This window comes from Sceloporus occidentalis, unplaced genomic scaffold, assembly GCF_023333645.1.
Source record: "Sceloporus occidentalis isolate IW3139 unplaced genomic scaffold, rSceOcc1.0.p SCAF_2, whole genome shotgun sequence".
In the NCBI taxonomy this organism is placed as follows: Eukaryota; Metazoa; Chordata; class Lepidosauria; order Squamata; family Phrynosomatidae; genus Sceloporus; species Sceloporus occidentalis.
In genome coordinates this window covers 1,234,015-1,249,149 of record NW_028316982.1, presented here as the reverse complement: position 1 = coordinate 1,249,149, position 15,135 = coordinate 1,234,015, and the positions used below count along the sequence as shown (strand labels likewise).

The following is a 15,135-nucleotide window of genomic DNA, read 5'->3' as shown; positions in this document are numbered from 1 at the left end:
CCCAAAGGGCAAGCAATCTCCAGTGAATCTCTATGGGCAAGCAATCTCCATTATTTCCTATGGGCAATGAATCTCTATGGGCAAGCAATCTCCATTATTTCCTATGGGCAAGCAATTTCTTATGTTTCCCTATGGGCAGGTAAATACTATGCTTCCCAAAGGGCAAGCAATCTCCAATGAATCTCTATGGGCAAGCAATCTCCATTATTTCCTATGGGCAAGCAATTTCTTATGTTTCCCTATGGGCACGTAAATACTATGTTTCCCAAAGGGCAAGCAATCTCCATTATTTCCTATGGGCAAACAATCTCCAATGAATCTCTATGGGCAAGCAATCTCCATTATTTCCTATGGGCAAGCAATTTCTTATGTTTCCGTATGGGCAGGTAAATACTATGCTTCCCAAAGGGCAAGCAATCTCCAATGAATCTCTATGGGCAAGCAATCTCCATTATTTCCTATGGGCAAGCAATCTCCAATGAATCTCTATGGGCAAGCAATCTCCATTATTTCCTATGGGCAAGCAATCTCCAATGAATCTCTATGGGCAAGCAATCTCCATTATTTCCTATGGGCAAGCAATTTCTTATGTTTCCCTATGGGCAGGTAAATACTATGTTTCCCAAAGGGCAAGCAATCTCCAATGAATCTCTAAGGGTAAGCAATCTCCATTATTTCCTATGGGCAAGCAATTTCTTATGTTTCCCTATGGGCACGTAAATACTATGCTTCCCAAAGGGCAAGCAATCTCCAATGAATCTCTATGGGCAAGCAATCTCCATTATTTCCTATGGGCAAGCAATCTCCAATGAATCTCTATGGACAAGTATGCTTTCCCTATGGGCAAGTACTGTATTTTGTTTTAGTACGTCCTGGTGGCCATGGCTCCCAGAGAGGAGGGCTGGGATGGGGGCTTCCTGCAGGGCAGAAAGTGGGACACACTCCTTCCTAGGCATGTAGTGGAATCTCCCTCCTTGGAGGTCTTTAAACAGAGGCTGGATGGCCATCTGTCAATGGGGATGCTTTGATTAGGATTTCCTGCATGGTAGAATGGGATTGGACTGGATGACCTTGTGGTCTCTTCCAACTGTAGGATTCTATGATTCTATGAATGAGAGACTTATAAATATGAAAGGGATCTAGGAGCCCATATAGACCACAAGTTGAACATGAGTGAGCAGTGAGATGCGGTAGCTAAAAAGGGCAATGCAATTTTAGGTTGCATCAATAAATGTATAGTGTCTAGATCAAGGGAAGTCATAGTGCCACTCTATTCTGCTTTGGTCAGACCCCACCTGGAATACTGTGTCCAGTTCTGGGCGCCACAATTCAAAAAGGACATTGAGAAACTGGAGCCATGTGTCCAAAGGAAGGCAACTAAAATGGGGAAGGGTCTGGAAACCATGAAGCCCTATGAGGAGAGATTTAGGGAGCTGGGGGTGTTTAGCCTGGAGAATATGTCATATTGAGGAGGGATCAAGCTTCTTTTCTGCTGCTCCAGAGAATAGGACCCAGAATAATAGATGCAAGCTACAAGAAAAGGGATTCCAGCTCAACATTAGGAGGAACTTTCTGACAAAGGGCTGTTTGACAGAGGAACACTATCCTTGCTTGGAGTGCAATGGCGTCTCCCTCTTTGGAGGTCTTTAAGCAGAGGCTGGATGGCCATCTGTCAATGGGGATGCTTTGATTGTGAGTTCCTGCATGGCAGAAGAAGGGGTTTGGACTGGATCAGGGCCCTTGGGGTCTGTTCCAACTCTACAATTTTATGATTCTATGCTAAAAAGATGGGCAAGAATCTGTTGGGGTGTGAGTACTATAGTAAAAACAACAACAGAGGTTTGAGGAATTTAACAAAACTTTACTTAACAGAAGTCTCAAAAAAAAACCCTGAAGCAAACAGAACAATATGAACAGCACAGTTCCAAATCCAGATACAGCACCATGCATACATTACCATGAGAGCAGGATTCAATGAATGCTCCCAAGACCCAGTAGATCCACAAGGCAATTATACCTTTCTAATTAGTTAATACAATCAGCTGTTTTACTTGGCTTATTAGCATGGTCTACACCTGCTTGCTCACTAGATTCTCATCCACTCACAACTTATTACCTGGACAGAATCCTCTTTGGGACTTCTGTCTTCATAAGCAGACTTACATCTCTGTGGGAAGGAGAACTGAGCAGTGCTGTAATATGTGTATCTAGTGGAAGTCCACTATTAGGTTGTGTCTGACGTAGGGGAGCTGTCAAAGTGACCGATGCGCAACGGGGCCATTGGCTGGAGCAGGATTCCCAAAGTGGGTGGTATGTCCCCTCAGGGGGCTGGAAAGGTCCAGGGGGCAGTGAGGGGGAAAGGGGGTGTCAGGGCTGTCAGTTAAAGTATTGGTGAGCAAAATAGCCAAGGGGATCCAATTGCCTTAAAGGCCATGCTGGGGATGAGGGTTGTGTGGGTTGAGGGTTCAGACTGTATATTTTAACCTTGTAAGCCGCCCTGGTTGCATTTTGTAGAGAGGCGGCATATAAATAGTTATTATTATTGTTATTATTATTATGCATGAAACTCCTTTTCAGGGTCCCTTAAACCCACCATGAAGCCTCACTGGACACAGCATTATTCCAGGTGAGGCCTGACCAAAGCAGAACAGAGTGGCACTATTACCTCCCTTGATCTAGACACTATATCTATTTTGATGCCGCCTAAAATCACATTGGCCTTTTCAGCTGCCGCATCACACTGTTGACTCCATGGGACTCAAATGGGGAACATCCATAATCCACAAAGCAGTGATGCCTTTGTTTCATTTCATTTATTTTGGCAAATAGACAGCATAGTTTAAAAAAATTGTTTTTTAAATATACATATATTACAATCCAATTGACCAGGTATAGTATATGCACAATTTAAAACCACTTCATCCATCATAAGAGGAAGTTGTGGGGAAACAAACAACCAAATATTTGACAACATTAGATGCCTTTATTGGACAAACCAAAATGCACACAATACACAATGCAAGCATTTGAAGCACTTCTGGCTTCTTCTTCTTCATGAGGCTTAGTTGTTGAAAGCCATGCGTTTATGATGATGTGAAGAGTCAAGATGGTTCTCAGGATGATCTGGAGGGAGTCCATGTCGGTGAAAGAGGCCACTCCTGTCTTTCGGCCAGGAGAAAGGAAGTCCGGGAATAGACTTTAAACTCCACAGAAAAGGGGAAATCCTTTGCCCTCTGGCTTTCTCTGTCCGGTGCAACAAGGCTTCCTGCATCTTCAGAGTCTCTCAAGGATCCTCTGTGCTGCTGCATTTGGAAAACCTTTAGGAGCTCTTTAGGTAAAACATGCCAAGGGCAAGCTCCATTCTTAACAAGTGTCACCTTTTGGGGTGGTTTCGTTATGTGTCTGCAAGTCGTTTCCAACTTATGGCAACCCGAAGGTGAGCCTGTCATGTTTTGGGGGGACAGTTTCTTTGGAGGGAGTTTGCCCTTGCCTTCCCTGAGGCTGAGAGAGTGTGACTTGCCCAAGATCACCCATTGGGTTCCCATGGCCAAGTGGGTCCATAGTCCAACACTCAAACTGTGTGGCTGCTCTCCATTTTACAGTACCAGTATAGAGATATAAAGAAGAGGTAAACGATACACAGAACAATATGCATGGAAGTAGATGAAAACGCATCAGCTCCTAAAACTATGATGAGGCCAGAATCTGCCGCCTGGAAACTCCTGCAAATGCGCTTCCAGGGCACAGCTCCAGCGCTGGCATCGAGTGCCTTAAACCGAAGATGCCAAAGGGAACCAAGACTGCTCTGTAGCCGAGTCCATCAGGGAGGCCATTGGCTGGCCAAGCGAAATGCAGCACAGTCTCCTTGATGCAAGCTTTGGGAGCTCCATGGCTCCTTCTTCTTCTTCTTCATCTTCTTCCTCTGGGAAGAAAAGGGCCACAAACCAAAGAGGAGAGGAAGAAGAAGGCAAAGCACAACCGGAGACGGTGGCCAGAGGCATCATGCAGATGCCGGCCCTTAGGAGTTCATCACGATCTGTCATGGTTTCCTTGCAACGTGCGCCATGGCCGTTCCCTTTTGTCTCTTTCCATTGGTTGTGGACAGCGCTGTGTGAATGCGGCCGAATAATAGCAAGACTCCTCATAATAGTAAGGATGATGTCTTTGCAGCGGGTCCCTCCTCCTTCTGTTCCTGCGGCAAAAGGCAGGTTTGCCAAGTCCATCTTCAAGGAATCCATCTCTTTCTCCTCCTGTCTGTTTGGTGACCTCTTTCTTCCCTGAGGAGGAAGAAGAGAAGCAGCCGCAGCAGCCATGGAGCTTCCAACCCTTGCTCAAGTCTACTGGGCCTTTCGGTTGGCCAACCAAGGCATCTCCCTTTGGCGGGTGTTTGCTTGCGGTTGCAAAATGGCCGCCACAGCTGCCCTGAACCATGCTTTCCATTCAGCCGCATCATGTGCTGCTCACTCCCAGGAGCTGCCTCTGGACACAAAAGAGGGGACACTATTCCCTGGGAGCTTCCAGGCATCTGGGTTCCAAGGAGAGTCAGGCTTCACCCTCAGAGGCTTCATTTCATGCCTTAGAATCAAAGGGACCCGGGGCTTTTAGCAGATTCCACCTCAAGATTAGGACTAGGAGCTTCCTGACAGGAAGAGCTGGTCAACACGGGAAGGCAGTTGGGGACTACGTTTCCCAGCCTCCTTCGCGGCGAGCCTACACAATGGCGCCGCAACGCCCGCTTTTCCTCCTCCTCCTTCCCCCGGCGGACTACGTTTCCCAGCGCCCTTCGCGGCGAGCCTACAAAATGGCGCCGCGTCGCCCGCTCTTCCGCCTCCTTCCCCCGTCGGACTACGTTTCCCGGTAAGCCCCGCGTGGTCGTTGTCGTCGGCGTGGCTCCGGTGCTCCGGGTGAGAGCGGGGAGGCGATGGCGATGGCGGCGTCGTCGTCGTCGTCGTCGTCCTGCGCGGAGATCCTTCGGCGGGAGTTCCCGGAGCTGGACGGGGAGATGTTCGAATACGTGACCGGTGAGTCCCCGGCGACTGAGGCCAAGCGGGCCTGGGCCTGCTGCCGCCTTGCCTCCGCCGGCTTTCCTTCGGGGCGGCCTTGCGATCCCCGCTGGTTCCTGCTGTTGCTTCCTCAGCGCAGAGCAGAAGCGGGCAGATCTGGCGCCTGCTGGCAAGGCCCTTCGACGCTCCGCAGCAGGCGAGGCGGTTCCGGAAAGCCTTGTGTCCCGCCAAGAGACCCTTCCAGCCAGCAGCCAGGGCATGCCTTCCTCCCCGGTTCCCGCTTAGCATCGGCCTCACCTCCTCCTCCGTCCTCCGTCATCCTCCTCCTCTTCTTCAGGCGGCTCTTTGGCCGCTTCCCCAGTCCTTTTGCCCGTATTGCCCTCCTAGAACCATAGAAGCCCAGACTTGGAAGAAGAGAGCCCCAGAAGGGCCTGATCCAGTCCCAGCCCTTTCTGCCGCCTCTCAAGGCATCCGCCTGCAGTGAGCCCTTCCCCACCAAGCAGCAGCATCCCATCCTGGCTCCGCCGGGCCTTTCGCCGCCCTCAGCCCAGCTTCCTTGGCTCTTTTCCATCCCAAAGCAAGCTCTTTCGGGCGGCTTTTAAAATTGCTCTAGTTATTGCCTTTATTCACAATAGTAAGAATACCGTGACCTTCATTTATATTTATTTATTTTAATCAACAAATATATTTATACTTGTTTATCCATATTTATCATCTATTTATTTTTAATAAATAAAATATTTATTTATTAAAATAAATACACAATAAATATAAATAAACAAATATAATTATAAATATTTATTTATTTCTATACTTCTTTGCTTATATTTATTTATAGCCACTTTAATAAATAGATTTCATTTGTATTTATTTTTATTTATACTTGTTTATTTATATTTGCTTACATTTACTTACTTTAATGAAAATATTATATTCTTTCATCTATAATTTATATAGTTCTTTTAATAAAATATTATTTATATTTGTTTACCTTTATTTTTATTTATTTGTTTTTAAAAATAAATATAATTTCTATCTGTTTATTTCTATTTATTAATTTATATTTATATTTATTTATATCCCATACTTTTCACAAAACTGGGACTTTTACAATATATTTTTTTAAAGTACAGTTAAAAGCATTCAAAAAACGCATAGAAAAGCATTAGAATCATAGAATCAAAGAGTTGGAAGAGACCACTAGGGCCATCCAGTCCAACCGCCTGCCATGCAGGAAATCCAAATCAAAGCATCCCTGACAGATGGCCATCCAGCCTCTGTTTAAAGGCCTCCAAGGAAGGAGACTCTATCACCCTCCGAGGAAGGAGTGCATTCCACTGTCGAACATCCCTTACTGTCAGGAAGTTCCTCCTAATGTTGAGGTGGAATCTCTTTTCCTGTAGCTTGCATCCATGGTTCCGGGTCCTGTTCTCTGGAGCAGCAGAAAACAAGCTTGCTCCCTCCTCAATATGACATCCTTTCAAATATTTAAACAGGGCTATCATATCACCTCTTAACCTTCTTTTCTCCAGGCTAAACATCCCCAGCTCCCTGAGTCGTTCCTCTTAGGGCAATCGTTCCTCATAGGAACCCTTCACCATTTTTGTCGCCTTCCTTTGGACACATGGCTCCAGTTTCTCAATGTCCTTTTTGAATTGTTCTGCCCCGAACTGGAGACAATATTATTCCAGGTGGGGCCTGACCAGAGCAGAATAGAACGGCACAATTACTTCTCTTGATCTAGACACTATACTTTTATTGATGCAGCCTAAAATTGCATTGGCCTTTTTAGCTGCCGCATCGCACTGTTGACTCATGTTCAACTTGTGGTCTACTTGGACTCCTAGATCCCTTTCACACGTAGTTTCATTCAGCCAGGTGTCTCCCATCCTATATCTGTGCTTTTCATTTTTCTGCCCTAAGTGCAATACCTTACATTTCTCTGTGTTGAATTTCATTTTGTTAGCTTTGGCCCAGCTTTCTAGTCTATTCAGGTCATTTTGAATCTTGATCCTGTCCTCTGGGGTATTAGCTATTCCCCCTAATTTGGTGTCATCTGCAAATTTGATAAGTATGCTCCCAATTCTGTCATCCAGGTCATTGATAAAGATGTTGAATAGCACTGGGCCCAGGACAGAACCCCACTGGACACTCCACTGGTCACTTACCTCCAGGATGAAAAGGAGCCATTGCTGACCATCCTTTGGGTTTGTCCGGTCAACCAATTACAGATCCATGTAACAGTTACTTTGTCTAGCCCACATTTTACAAGCTTGTTTGCAAGAATGCCATGGGAAACCTGTCAAAGGCCTTACTGAAATCAAGATCTACTACATCCACAGCATTCCCTTCATCTACCAAGATGGTCATTTTATCAAAGAAAGAGATAAGGTTTGTCTGGCATGACTTCTTTCTCTGAAACCCATGTTGACTTTTTGTGATGATGGCATTGCCTTCTAGATCTTCACAGACTCTCTGTTTAATGATCTGCTCCAGAATCTTTCCTGGGATTGATGTCAGACTAACTGGAGGATCATTGTTGAGATCCTCTTTCTTCCCCTTTTTGAAGATGGGGACAACGTTTGCCCTCCTCCATTCTGCTGGGACTTCTCCTGTTCTCCAGGAGTCCTCAAAGACTATTATTGCTAATGGCTCTGATATTACATTTGCCAGTTCTTTTAATGCCCTTGGATGGAGTTCATCTGGTCCTGGAGACTTAAATTCATTTAGATTAACAAGGTTTTCCTCTACTATCTCTTTACTTATTCTGTCCTCTGCTCCATTATCCTCAGGTTGAGCCCCTTTGCCTTTTCTGAGAAGACGGAGGCAAAGAAGGTCTTGAGGAATTCTGCCTTTTCTCTGTCTTCTGGTAGCATTTTGCCATCTTCTCCACGCAGTGACCCTACCCTTTCCTTTTTCTTCCTTTTGAACTATTAAAACACATTGAATGTCTGGACATAACACAGATTAAAAAGATCAAAGAAACAGTTATAACAATTGTTGTTCCTGCCTCAATCCATTTGTTTGTTTGTTTGTTTACTCCGAGGAGAGGAGCAAAAAATTGTTTTTATTAAATGTTTATTGAAATTTTATTAAATGTTCATTAAAATTTGAAAACAACACATTTAAAGTATTAAAAATAAATAAAAAGTAGCATACATACATACATACGAATCATCTAATTATCTGCTTGTGGAAACTGTGGCTGAACTCAGACGCCTACAATCTTGTTCAGTCCTTCTCCCTTACAGACCAACAATTCCGGTTGATCATGGAAATCTTTCACATTAAGGAGAGGATCAGAGTTCGAAATGAATTGGACAAATTGGAACATGTTCAGAGAAGGGTCACCAAAACGGTGAAGAGAAATCGTGAAGCCCTTTGAGGAGAGACTGAGGCCCGTGATAGAGGGGCCTAAAAGTGCGCACTCCACGCATGCTAGGGTTAAAAAGGGGCATCCTTTCCAGACGCCCCCAACCCTAGGGCACGCAGAGCGCGCACAAAATGGCGGCGGCCATTCCACACGGCCGTCGCCATGACTACATCACGACCGCGCCGCCTCTAAACGGGGCAGCGCAGTTGTGACATAGTGGGGCCGCGTGAGGGCGCCTAGTGCACCCTTTCCACGGCCCCGGAAGGATCTCCATTTCACACCTCCTTCCAGGTTTGCGTCGCTGGGCGCAGCCTTTACATGGCTGCACCCAGCAACGCAGAGGAGAAAGGGGCCAAGCGGTCCCTTTCTCCTCCTCCCTGCCGCCACAGGGTGTCCTTGGGGCTTGAAGCCCCAAGGACACCCCTTTCCAGGCCTCCGGGAAGCAGCCTTTTGCTGCTTCCCCGCGGCCTGGAAAGCGGCAGATTGGGGCCTCAGTGGCTGCCGCTCTGGCCACTGAGGCCCCGATCCGGTGGGGAAAGGGGTGGGTGCAGGCCGCCGCTTTTCAGCGGTCTGTAACGCTCCTGAGGGAGCGGGCGATGTTTAGTCTGGAGAAGAGATGCTTAAGAGGTGATATGATGTGAGCCCTGTTTAAGTATTAGAAGGGGTGTCATCTGGAGGAGGCAGTGAGCTTGTTTTCTGCTGCTCCAGAGAATAGGACACAACTGAGCAATGGATGCAAGCTCCAGGAAAAGAGATTCCAGCTCAACATTAGGAACTGTTCGTCAGTGGAACACACTCCTTCCTCAGATTGCAATTGAGTCTCCTTCCTTGGAGGTCTGGATGGCCCTCTGTCAGTGGGGATGCTTTGACTGAGAGTTCCTGCATGGCAGGGAGTTGGGCTGGATGGCCCTCGGGGTCTCTTCTAACTCTGTGATTCTATGATTCCATCACTAACCTGTTGCATTTCCCACTATCAAATAGCTCTTACTGTCAGGATGTTCTGCTGCTCCAGAGAGTAGAAAACGGAGCAATGGATGCAAGCTCCAGGAAAAGAGATTCCACCTGAACGTTAGGAGGACCTTCTTGATAGTAAGGGCTGTTTGACAATGAAACCCACTCCTTCCTCAGAGATTGTGGTGGAGTCTCCTTCCTTGGAGGTCTTCAAACGGAGGCTGGATGGCCATCTGTCAGGGAGTTCCTGCATGGCAGAAGGGGGTTAGACTGGATCAGGGTCCTTGGGTCTCTTCCAACTCTGTGATTCTATGTAATGCTTTGTGTGCTCAAATGCTGGATAATAGAAATGCTGGGAAAGAGACATGCTGTCAGACCTCTTTCTCAATGGCACAGATATGGCCTTTCCTCTTCCTAAGGCTTCTTCACTTGAGTATTGTTTTTTTTTTTTTCCCTGCATGAAAGTGTGCATTTACATTTTTCAGCCCTTGACCTCTTAAGATGAGGGATCTTGTGGAATGGACCCACGTTCCACTTATATGTATTGGAGAAGGGAAAGTGATGGGGGGAAATCCACGTAAATCTGATGGGATGCGGAAGTATTTTGTACTCAGGTTTGTACTCCTATTATGTGGAGTAGCTCATCAAGTATGTTGGTCTGTATATTCGTAGCTCAATATCTGACGCTCTGCTTTTCTTATGTCTGTCATTTGCACCAGATGATCCTAAACCTGTTTAAATGCCCTTGACTTCAGTTGGAAACGTCCTCTGAATGCCTGAACGTCCTCCAGCTGGTCCTTGTCGTTCCAGACTGATAAAGCGCTTGGCCGCTCACTTTCCCTCTTTGCCTTTTCCTCTTTCTCCAAGGGCTTGCTCTCTTCCTGGGAAACCCTTGTAGAATTCCTATTGGCCAAGACCAGTAGCAGGAAGGCACTGATCCTCAAACGGAGGCAGCTTGGGAAAGTAAATTACTCTTCTCCCTCCACATTCGCTGGGGCTGGGGGCATAGTACCCCCGTGAAAGTGAAAAGAACCAGCAAATAAATAAACAGTACTTTTTTAACCTGAGAGAACACCTCTCTAAGAATTTCTCGGTCCTCCGACAGAACTCTTTGCTCAACAGCTGCCAGAATTTGACCACAGAATCATGTTGCAGGGCCTACACATGCCTAGACACATGTGTTCTCTGGGAATCTTTAGCTCCTCCAGTGCAACTCTATGGTCACCTTCCATCAGAATTCCTCTGGTGGACCTAGAGATTCCTAGAGAAAGCATATTAATCAAATCTGCAAAAGTCAAAGCCACAAATGTATAGATAACTGAACCACGTTATAAACTACATAGACACGATCATACTTATTTTACTCTGGGTCAAATAACTATTCTTTAGTTCTGTTTTCATAATCGGTATTATAGTCTAGATATGCATTCTCACTGGAAGAGATGTTTGGTTGAGAATTTGGTTGAAAATTTAAGGCCCAGCCCAAAACAGCAAAAAATAGCTCTCAAAACAGTGACTTCTGGTTTCCAGAATGTCCTTTTCATGTCTGACAGTGAAAATGACAGTGGTATGTCCCACCAAGGATCAGGAGGACCCAAAATGGTTCTCTGGTCCTTGGAGCACCTCAACCTAAGGGTCAACAGATGAAGGCCCTGGGCGCTTTTCCTGCCCCATCCCTCTACCCCCATTGCTCCTGAGGAGAAGCAAGATGAGTATGTGGCTGACCAGTATGGGTTGAGTGAGGGCCCTGTTGGAACTGGTTACAGACCAAGACCAAAAATGTGGCCCAGGACTGGCCGATGCCTTAGTGGTCTTTTGTGTTCCCTTGGCAGGGATTCTGCATAGCGGCAGCGCAGACTTTGAATCAGTGGATGATCTGTTTGAAGCTGTTGGGGAGCTCTTGCAGGATGTCTCCAGAGACTCCAAAGATGATGAAGACATCCGCGCTATCTGCCAGCGAATGTATAATACCCTTCACCTGTAAGTTCTCTCTGGCGGACGTTGGGCAGATGGGAGGCCTCAGGTACTCTTCACGAGGAGCTATGAACAGGCCCAAGGGATGGAACTAATGCTGAGAACTTAATATATGAAGCTGCCTATGGGGATCCACATTGCCCTGTTAGAGAGCCTATGTAGTGTAGTAGGACTTGGAAAGACTAGGTTTCAGATCTGTGCTCAGCCATGGAAGCCCACTGGGCCACCTTGGACAAGTCACCCTGACGCTCAGCCTAGGCAGAAGGCAATGGGAAACCTCTGAATAAACTTTGCCAAGAAAACCAAGGCTGGAGTTACTGTAAGTTGACTTGAAGGTACTTAATAGCTAGTGTATACTGTGTGTGTATATCCTCCATTGCTTGACAGGTTTTAAGAACAAGATAATGGTCTATATGACTGTTATCCTGATCAGTTTTGCTTCAGACCCTTATAGGAATTTATAACATATGAGTGGAAGATAACATTTCTCAGACTACTCAGTTTATTCTTTTATGTCTTCCAGGGACAGTGAAAACTCTGGAAGTAACGCACAGGTTCTCCTGGATGCCCCAATTCAGATTTCTAAGATCGCAGACAGTTACGGTGAGTAGTACTAGCAGGCAAGGGCCTGTGGAACTATACCCTCCAGAGCATAAAAAGAGCAGAACTTGGAAAGTTTGTTTTTGAAGGACGACAACACTCAGAATCCACCAGCACCCATAGCCAATGGCCATGCTGTCTGTAGGATTTTGAGAACTGTAGTCCCAAAATAACTTTGCCAAGTGCTGTCTCAGTTTATTTCTTCTTCTCCTTTTTGCTGGGGTGAATGGAAGACCTTTCTGGAACGCTTTGGGGCCATTGCTGTTGGGAAGAGGTAGCTGCTAAGAAAGTCCAAATGTTGCCTTACAACCTGTGAAACTGTCTTTCCTTGCCCCCTGTGCCCATTGGGGCCCTTTTACACAGTACAATTGTAGCAGTCTGATTTCCCAGCAGAGAGGGTCCTGACCTCCTGTAGCCTGGGTTATGCACCTCCCATTTGCTCCTATAGGCAGGGACAAAGAAAAGAGACCGGCCCCTATATAGGGAGGAGCGAACCCCCCTGGGCCTCAGTCTTGTTCCTGCCTACGCTCCTAGCAGGTCACGCTCTTCTGCCAGCAAAGTTCGTCTTTTTCTTCCTTCGAAGCGGTCTGTTTTTTGGCTTGGCCTCCCTGCTCCCTCTCCCCCTGCCTTTCCCCCTCTTGGTGGTGGGCTATGGCAGATGACCCTAGGCTTACGGATGAAGGGACCTCCCTGGTTCAAGTTCCCCCCGCCCAGGGTCTACCGGCTCCCCAGGGAGATACGGTGGCAGAGGTAGAGCCAGGAGCTCAGCCAGAGGAGAGCTTGTCCCTCAGCCCCCATCCCTCCGTCTGGGCTGCCCAGGACCCCAAGACGTCGAGGAGGCCCCTGCTACACCCACCCGCTTCGAGGTGAGTTCCCTCAGGGAGCAGGGGGAATTCGTGCGGGCTGTGTTCGCCCACGAGGCGGCTAATCTCTTGGGGATGGGAGAGCTCCCCCTGGGGAGACAGACTGGGGGCCTTCCCGACCCCGCACCCCACCCCGGGGCTAGCGGAGCCTCCGCAGGCCCCCCCTCCATCGCACTCCTGTCGGTCAGGGGCCAAGGCAGAGCCTCCGCCCCTGCGGAGAGTGCACAGGGACCCGGGAGTGGGCCCTTCCTCCACACTCCCCAGTCGCCCCCCCTCCGTCGGCTTGGGGGGCCTTCAGGCCCTGGTGTCGGCGCTGGGGACCAGTTGGGTGTCCCAGCCGCAGCTAGCGGCGGCCCGCAAGCCGAGCCCCTGGCTGACTTCCCCGCTATGGAGCCTGCCCTTGGGGCGGCTCCATTCTACGACGAGGGCGGGAGCGCACCCTCGGACGGCGGGCGCCATTTTAGATCCGGCCATGGGGGCCACCATCTTGAGTGACCCGACGAGGGCCGCCATCTTGACCACGTGGATGGCGGCTGCCATCTTGGGGAGGTCCATGGGGGCCGCCATCTTGGAGGCGGCCGTGGGGGCCGCCATCTTGAGGACCCCCAGGCAGCCCCCACCTCCTCTGTCGCTCGCCCCCGAGCCAGCCGCGGCCCTGCGGAACCTTCCTCCGCCCAGCTAGGGCAGGCCGGGCTAGAATTAAGGAAGGCGCCCAGAGAGGAGGATGAAGTCTCTCTCTCTGACTCTGAGGCCGATTCTGGCGCCTTGCGCCCCCCCAAGAGGCGCAGGCGGCCCTCACGCCACTGCAGTCAAGCCGACCTGGCATCCTCAGACCTAGAGGGAGATGCTGAGGCAGAGGCCAGAGGTGATCTAGAAGAGGGTGAGTTGTCAGGGGATGAGGAGACCGGGGATCCAGATCCTCCAATTGTCTCGGCAGGTCTCTTTAAGGCAGATGATTCCCCCAGGCTACTCAAGAAGACCCTCAAAACTAGCTATTGCTCCTCCAGTGGAGAGCAAGACCCCCCAAGAGTCTGAGCTGCCCAGGGTGGGAGAGGGGCTATTCCCTGTCCCTTCCGCACCCATGGCTGAGATCCCTTGCCCAGCTAACCTCATGGAGGTCATTAAGGCCGAATGGGACAGGCCGGCTGTCTCGGGGCCATTCCCCAGCGCTCTGAAAAAGCTTTATAGCTTCCCTCCATCTGTGATGGAGAAGTTCCAGGTCCCGGTGGTGGATGCCCCCGTGTCCGCCTTAGTTTCCTCTGCCGTTTTTTGTAAGGACGGGGAGGACACTCTAAAGGTGCCAGAGGACAAAAAGGCAGAGACAGCTCTCAAAAAGGCTCATGAGGCCATGTCAGTGGCTATCAGAGTGGTGGCTGCAGCCTCCATAGTGGCCAGAGCCTCCCTCCAGTGGACGAGAGAGCTCCTCCAGGAAGTGCTGCTCCATAAGCCTCACCTCAGGCAGGGCCTGAATAAGATAGCTTTGGCGGCAGCTTACACAGCCGATGGGACATTGGACTCTGTCCAATACCGCGCCAGGGCCCAGGCAGTGGCGATCATGGTCCACCGCCAGCTCTGGCTCAAAAATTGGAATGTCGACGCCAAATCAAAGAACAATCTGGCTTTCACCCTCTTCCTTGGGGCTAAATTGTTTGGCGAGTCGCTCGACCAGGTCCTGATAGAAGATAAGGACAAGAGGAAGTCCTTGCCAGGGGGCCGCAAATCTGAGGCAAGGCCTAGGACTAGATCCAAAAGACGGTTTTTTTTGTTCCTCCAGACCCTTCTCCTCCCCTCCCTCCTCCTCCTCCTTCCAGTCCAGAGACTCCAGACCCTTCGGACAGCGTTGGAGTGACTCCAAATACCAGCCCAGACAGTCCCGCCCGCCTTTCCAACAGAGAGGCCAGTCCGGAGGCGGTAGAGGAGCAAAGAAGCAACACCAACCATGATGGGGCGCCCCAGGGGGGGGCCGGCTGAGACACTTTGTCACTATTTGGGAACAGTCCACAAAAGACCAGTGGGTGCTGAGCACCCTGAGATCGGGTTACCGCATAGAGTTCCGTCGCTTGCCCAGCGAGAGGTTCATCCCCTCCCCAAAGACAAAGGACTCAGCCAAACATCGCCTCCTGCTGGACGCCATCAAAGACTTGCTCCGCCTGGAAGCCATCGAGGAGGTCCCGACCTCTCAGTGGCACAGAGGCTGCTACTCCACTTTCTTTTTAGTGCCAAGAATGGTACCTGGAGGACGATTCTAAACTTAAGACGAATCAACTCTTTCGTAATCGTCAAGAAGTTCCGGATGGAGACTCTCAGATCAATCCTAGAGGCCCTTCAGCCCAGGGACTTTCTGTCCTCTCTAGACTTGTGGGATGCTTAT

General features: G+C 49.0%; 1 protein-coding gene across 1 annotated transcript in view; it reads left to right on the top strand.

Annotated features, from left to right (window-relative positions):
* The first annotated feature begins 4,820 nt into the window (after positions 1 to 4,820).
* ABCF3 (ATP binding cassette subfamily F member 3) overlaps positions 4,821 to 15,135 on the top strand; it is a 53,640-nt gene continuing 43,325 nt past the window's right edge. The window contains exons 1-3 of the mRNA XM_089508553.1: positions 4,821 to 5,021; positions 11,160 to 11,307; positions 11,825 to 11,904. Of these exons, the coding sequence (XP_089364679.1) occupies positions 4,922 to 5,021; positions 11,160 to 11,307; positions 11,825 to 11,904 (328 nt within the window). The 5' untranslated portion in view covers positions 4,821 to 4,921. The remainder of the gene's footprint in view (positions 5,022 to 11,159; positions 11,308 to 11,824; positions 11,905 to 15,135) is intronic.